This window comes from Miscanthus floridulus, chromosome 11 (assembly GCF_019320115.1).
Source record: "Miscanthus floridulus cultivar M001 chromosome 11, ASM1932011v1, whole genome shotgun sequence".
NCBI classification, from domain to species: domain Eukaryota; kingdom Viridiplantae; phylum Streptophyta; class Magnoliopsida; order Poales; family Poaceae; genus Miscanthus; species Miscanthus floridulus.
Genome location: NC_089590.1, coordinates 54,139,162 through 54,145,893, shown reverse-complemented (window position 1 = coordinate 54,145,893; position 6,732 = coordinate 54,139,162). Strand labels below are relative to the sequence as shown.

The following is a 6,732-nucleotide window of genomic DNA, read 5'->3' as shown; positions in this document are numbered from 1 at the left end:
CCTCGGCCATGAACAACGGCATCATCGTCGCTGAGGTCGTATGGCTTGTTCTTGCAATGGATGCAGCGACGCCCCATCGAGTCCTTCCACAACGACGCCAGCAACTTCTTCTCCGACAAACTGCTCTCTGGTTCCTCCTCTTGGCGTCAGTGGAGAGCGTGTGTGTGTGATAACGTGTTAGAAAGTAGAGAACGAGAGAGATTGAGTGATGCAAAATGATTCTTCGTTTGTATTCCAATAAACATTGTGTGTGTGTGTGTGTGTGTGTATATATATATATATATATATATATATATATATATATATATATATATATATATATCTATATATATATATATATATATATATATATATATAGGGAGAGGCTATTCAGTAGCCGGCTACAAAATAAGTTATTTTGTAGCCATCTCCATTTACGATAATTTTATATACTAATTTACGATAATGTCAATACATATTTACGATAGTTGGGTTACTATAACACATGGGGATATTTACCGTAACGTTATAGTAAAACTACTTAGTAAATTAACATAGTAATTATCGTAACTCAAAGTGGCTGCAGAATAAATTATTTTATAGCCAGCTACAGGATAGTAGCCCATATGAGCGGTTACAAATGTGTGAGAGAGAAGGATGAAAAAACATTCCTTGGATTAATCCCTAATTAAGCCCTAAATAATAATTCTCAACCATTTCAACTTCTCAGCAAGGCAGCAACTGTAACTTGGGTAAAGCATCAAGCATGGCCCAATAGAACTCCACGAAAGCGGGCCGCGAGCAGCAAAGCCCCAAAACCAGCAATTCCCCATCAGGCATCAGCGCGCCACATGGCCTTCTTCTTTCTCGGCGATACGGTCTACAACGAGCCGAGCCCACGTAATGTCCCGTCCCGTTCCGTCGAACTGCAGACTACGAAATCTGGGACGGAATCCCCCAATCCCGGCGTCATCGCGTTCGCTAACGAATCGTTCTTCTTCCTTGACGGACATCCTTTACTTCCTCGGCTTCCTTTCGTGCTTTCCTCAACCTCCCTTCTTCCGTGGCGCGCAGTTTGTCCGCTGCTTCACGGAAATTCCTACGAGACTGTATATATTCGCTGCGCAGGCCAGGCGGCCCCGCCCCCGGCCGTTGTTGTCTCCGCTCACCCCGCCAGCCTCCTCCCGCCGTCCCAATTCCAGGAACTTTCGTCGCGTCAGGTGCGTGATTTCTCCACCGCTCTTGGTTGGTCCGATTTTTTATTTCGGAATTTCCCGTGAAATTTCTGGTTTGTTGTGATCGAGGGCCACGTCTTGTAGCGTAGTTTCTTGGAATTCTGTTTGTCCGGCTGCTTAGGAGGATTGTTGGAGTGTGAATCGAGGACGGGGAACTATAAAATTGCATGCGTTTGGGTAGGATGAAGCATAGAACCGAACCCTGGGAGCCTGATTTCAGGAGCCCAGCCGCCTTCACAATTGGGTTTCCTTGTCTTTCGGCACATAGGGTTTAGACCAAAAAATGGGTGAATTTAGCATGCCTGAACTGGAGTTTACAACTAGAGCAGAAAATTTAGGCCAGTATCCTCCAGAGCCGCCTCATGATTCTGATCTAGATTGGGGCAAGATATCTCAATTTGGAGGTGCAAATAAGTTAGCCAATTTGCGCATCAAGGACATCACAGTAGCCAACTTTGATATCGGCATTAGGACGGAGAATCCTATGCCATCCCCTCCAAAGTTGCCTTCCGATGAGAAGGCAGTGGTGTTGCACAAGTTAGCTCTCCCCTGGCTAGGACCACTAGATAAGATGTTTGTAGAGACGTCACCAAGGAAGCAGTGCAGATTAAGGAGGTGGAGAAGAGTAAGGAGGCAATCGCCTGAGAACCCGCTGCAGCTCAACATCAATTTTTTGGTGCTAGCGACGGGCTATTCGCTAGGCGTAATAGGGCTGAAGACCATTGGAGATTGTAATAGGAAAAGGGTTTGGGTGAAGGATTTTGGTTTTGCAGGAAAAGGGCGCAAGGCACGCCGAAGGGCTGTTAGGGACAGGAGACATGCTTCCTTTGCTGAATCTTACTTGATAGCATCCGATGCAGGTGATGCTTTCAGTAACCACCGGCATAGAACAATGTCGATGAACTATGATGGCGTTAGAAGTGAGGACCGGCAAAGTGAGGAGGTTCAGTCAGCATACAAAAGGGACAGTGACATTGGTGAGGAAATGATAATAAGTAGTGAAGAGCAAAATGATGAAAATGAATGGAGCTGGGTGAACCAAGATAGAAATGGTGATCCTCTTGCTGAATCGGTTTCTTCACTTCATACAACACAGCAAGTCCTTGAAAATGGTAAAAATCTTGTCTTTATTCATGTTTCTCATGCACTTTTTTTTTAAAAAAATAATGCTTGTCTGCCTTCTTACACTACGTAGTTTTGAACCATCCTAGAAATGTGTCATGGCTTGTTTAATACTTTTGCTTAAGGAACACAGTACAGGCACAATATTTTTATGGTACTTTGAAAGTTGGAATTTCATGGATTTCCAGCTTTTCTGGCTGAAGTAAATTTTCCACACAACACTTTCTTTATAAATCTGTTGCTTACTTGCTTTTTTCAGACATGTCAGTGCTGACTTTGATCATGCACCATGTATTTATTTACTAAATAGGTTGTTTCTCCAGTATATGTGATGATAGTTTGGTCACACCTCCCCCTTAATAATGTACGAGTAATTATGCCTTGTTCAGTGCTGCATTATGCAGCACTTAGCAAAATACACATAAGGTCATGGTTATGGCTTTGTGCCTCCATTTACTATTTTTCTTTCAATCCATAGACCCAGACAACGATCATTTCTCATAGTACAAAGCATGCTTTCCACATCAATGACAAATTTGCTCTCACATCATTTTGGAAAGAAAAATAATGATTTGTTTCTTCACAATATAGTACAAGGGACAAGTGTGCACTTCTGGATTTTGACACTTTTTCCTAGCTCTAGTTCTAATGGATCACCTAACTCTAGTGGTTCTTGGTATAACAAAGCTGTGCCATCCCAGTTTTTCCATAGATACCACTTGATTACCGTGATTTTAAAAAATTGTTTAGTCTTTGAGCTCTAGTTTATGTTTGTATTAACCACCTCTATTTTTTTGTGTGCTGCTTAGAGATACAAAAATTATCAGAACTTGGCAAAGAACTTGAGGCGGAGGAATCCACTTCTGGTAACAAAGACCAAGATGTAATCGTTTTGCCATATGCAGAGGCTGATATGTTGGAACTGAATGAGAAGATGGAACATCTTGAACAGAAAGTGAAAGAAGCATCAAACACCATCAGAGAGAAAGACTTAAGGCTTTCCAAGCTTCAAGTACTCATCGGTGCTGCAGACAAGGCAACACTGGAGGAGGAGGAGGCAGCAGCTAGCATCGACCAGTTGGAGACAGAGCTCGAGCACCATCTCCAGGAGAAACTAGAAGCCGAAATCCAGTGTCTGGTGATGCTGAAAGCGAGGCAGAATTGGCAGGTCCGGGCGGAGGACCGGATGGCCCTGGAGGAGCACAGGGCGCTGTCTGCCGGTGACAAGACCAGAATGTTGCTCAAGCTACGAGAGACGGAGAGCAAGATCGTGATGCTGAAAGAGCAGGTGGACAAGCTGGAGGTCCGGGAGAAGGAGCTCTACCGGACGACCGAGGTCCTGAAGATGCAGAGCAGGACCTTCAAAGTGTCCCTCTTTGGCCTCGTCCAGCTGGTAATGCTGTGCCTGTCCCTGAAGATGTTCTTCGCGAGGGTCTCAGCTCCATTTGACGAGGTTGTGCCGACATGATGCTGTTAGATCTTGTTTGGATGCAATCGTATCCACCTTCATCCACATGGATTCAGATTGATAATAGTGTAGCCAAACAAGCCCTCAGTTGGTGTTCTCTTCAGTCTGTAACTTGTCTCGCCGGGTTTGCGATGTCTTAACGTGTGTCTTACTTTAGCTGTAGGCCTGTAGCCAGTAGGTAGTATAGTTTCGTAATCGTACACTGAAGTGCAGGTTGTGATAATGTAAGTGAGAAACTACGCGTGTTCTGTAAAAAAAATGATGTAGGTCTGTGCATAAATTGGGTTCGATTGACAAGTTGGGTGACTGATGGAAGTCTGAAACTGAAAGGTTTCATCGTCGTTTCCTTTTCGCTCCACTTGTTCATGAGGGAAATACATTGTCAATGTCCCAAACACGGGAGCGCCCTGGATACGCGCCGCCGCGCGTACGTGATCTCCGCTGTGCGCTGTGACTGCGAGGAGCGCGTGCAGAAATGGCGGCGCGCGCTGTGGGGCTCAGACGTTCATACAGTACATCATAGGTTGCACCGTGCCGTGTTGGCGCGCATCGGCGCATGCATCTGCAGGCACCGTGACGTGAACTGCTTCTCGTTTTTCTTTTTTTTTTTGAGCAACACGTGAACTACTTCTCGTATATGAGAGAGGGAGAGGCGCCCATCGGGCCCCATACATGCGTAGGCTCGGCCCACGGAGGAAGGGATAGGCCCATGGTAGAAAATTAGAAACGCGCTCTCTTTTTTTTTTGTCAATTTGTTATATGGAATCAGCTATTTATCGGATAAATTTACTACTATAGGACATCATTTAATGTTTTTGATGGACACTATTTAATACTATTATCTTTGTTAAAGGACACTTTTTAATTATGGCAATTAGCTCTTGGACACTACGAATATTAAAATAATATTAGGAGTGGATGCTAGAAAAAGAAGTTAAAAATGATCATTATGCTCATAACTAGTATACCACAACCCTTAATAGTTATCTAAAAAATTCATAACTTTTGTATATGAAATCGGACGAAGATGAAATTTATATCAAACTTGTAGAGCTCAATGAGATCCACAACTTTATAGTTGACAAATTTTTTTATCTAAAATGATTTAGAGTGCTAAAAATTCTCATTAAACTCCTATATTTTAAATTAAAAAATTAGAAGTTTTGAGCGACCTCGGATATTGACATGGTTTATACATAATCTATACGTGGGCTATGGCGTGCACACTAAAGCCCCTAATCCCTCACGAGGACCCCATGGTCGTCCCCACCTAAGCGTGCACAGAGACCATGGAGAGTCAAGCGGAGTAGACCTCATCGTCGTTGTGCTCGGCGTCGGTCAAAATCCACCAGAGTTCACCATCGTGCCCTATTCTATAATGGAGAGAAGAAAGAAGTGGTAGATAGTGAAGATTATAGGGGCCTAATGGTCAAATGGGGAGATATGAAGCCAATACATGGGCCTCATACAGGGGTGTAGCTCATCTATTAAGGTTCTTGTGGTGGAAGTTAACCATCCGGGTTAGTTATCGATGCAGTTGCTTCTATTTTCCTCAATTTATTTAGTATTTGACGATTTAACAATGCTATTCTTCTCGTGGGAGGCAACTGTATCTATTGAAAGCAAGGCTCGTGTGGTGACTCATGAATCTTGAAATCTATCGACCGCTTAATATTCCAGAGGTGTTCATAGTGGGCTCGGATGTGAGATGTTCATGAGGGCGAATGTCTGTGCATGCATGTGAGCATCAATGTCATACTACGATTCATAGTAAAAAGGAAGTCGACATATAATAATAGTGCCATTCAATAAGCTTGATGATGATAAAAGCAGTGTTCTAAATAGTGGGCTATAGCAGCTCACACCACTTGCCGCTACAACATAGTTATACTAAATAGCGAGATATAGCAGGCTATGACGGCTGAGCAGGCCTCTTTGCTAAATGTTATAGTTTGCTATTTAGAACACTACTGTGATAAAAGTATTAATAATCACCGAATTGTTATTAATAGTTAAATATGTATTTAGTAAAGCATAAAGAAACGCAAGTACATATTTAGTAAAACCTAAAATTCCATTAAATGTGTCTTAATAAAATGGTAGGCAAACACGCTTTAGTTGAATCAAAATATTTTATTATAAAGATGTTTTGCATGTTTTTGTTGTTTAGAAGAATCAATAAATATATATGACAATTGACAAGAATTGTTATCATATCTTTTTCAATATAAATATAGACTGTTAAACTGTATATTAAAAAAAATGTTGTGTTGTTAGGGGGTCATGGCCCCTGCCGCCCCCTGCCCCCCCCCCCCCCCCCTGGTCTCATAGGTCATTAGCATGGCTTAGCATTTGAGCACGAGTCTAGATCCATTTAAATTAGCTTTGACATCCGAATAAAGATCCAGGATCTAAATGAGAAACTTACGAAGATGATAGAACCAAACAAGTATGATTGTAGATTTTGCGAAACCACCGGCCATGGTCCAGCAGGATGGCGGTGTTGTGCGAAGGACGATCAACGGAGCACCGATTAGGACACGTACGTGGATGACATTCAAGGGGTGCTGCACGTGGGACAATGTGTACACGCATATGTATAGAATTTTTCTCCAGCCAGGGACAATGCATGGACATGGAGTTCTAGCTGTGCAGGTTGCAGTTGCGTTGCGCCGTTGGATGGGCGTCAGCGGTCGGAATTAAATTGTATGGACCCGGGGTCCATTCACTCTCCAATGCAACCTCTCGCAGATGGATGACACGTGGCGCATGAAAAAAAATCACAACCGTGTGATGTTGGACCCACCACGCATGCAATTTATTCCATGCACAATTACCCTTGAATGTAGGAAGTTAACAGATTCTCGGTATCACCTTGAGCGTATGATGTTCTGCCTAAAGTTAAAGTTTTTTGGTGGCGAGTTTTAC

At 43.1% G+C, this 6,732-nt stretch overlaps 1 protein-coding gene across 1 annotated transcript; it reads left to right on the top strand.

Annotated features, from left to right (window-relative positions):
• Positions 1-854: 854 nt before the first annotated feature.
• On the top strand, positions 855-4,127 carry LOC136493125 (WPP domain-interacting protein 2-like). Its single transcript, XM_066489165.1, has 3 exons — positions 855-1,199; positions 2,075-2,326; positions 3,146-4,127. Exons 2-3 carry the CDS (start codon positions 2,107-2,109, stop codon positions 3,802-3,804), a joined length of 879 nt encoding a protein of 292 aa, XP_066345262.1. The 5' UTR covers positions 855-1,199; positions 2,075-2,106; the 3' UTR covers positions 3,805-4,127.
• The last annotated feature ends 2,605 nt before the right edge of the window (positions 4,128-6,732 follow it).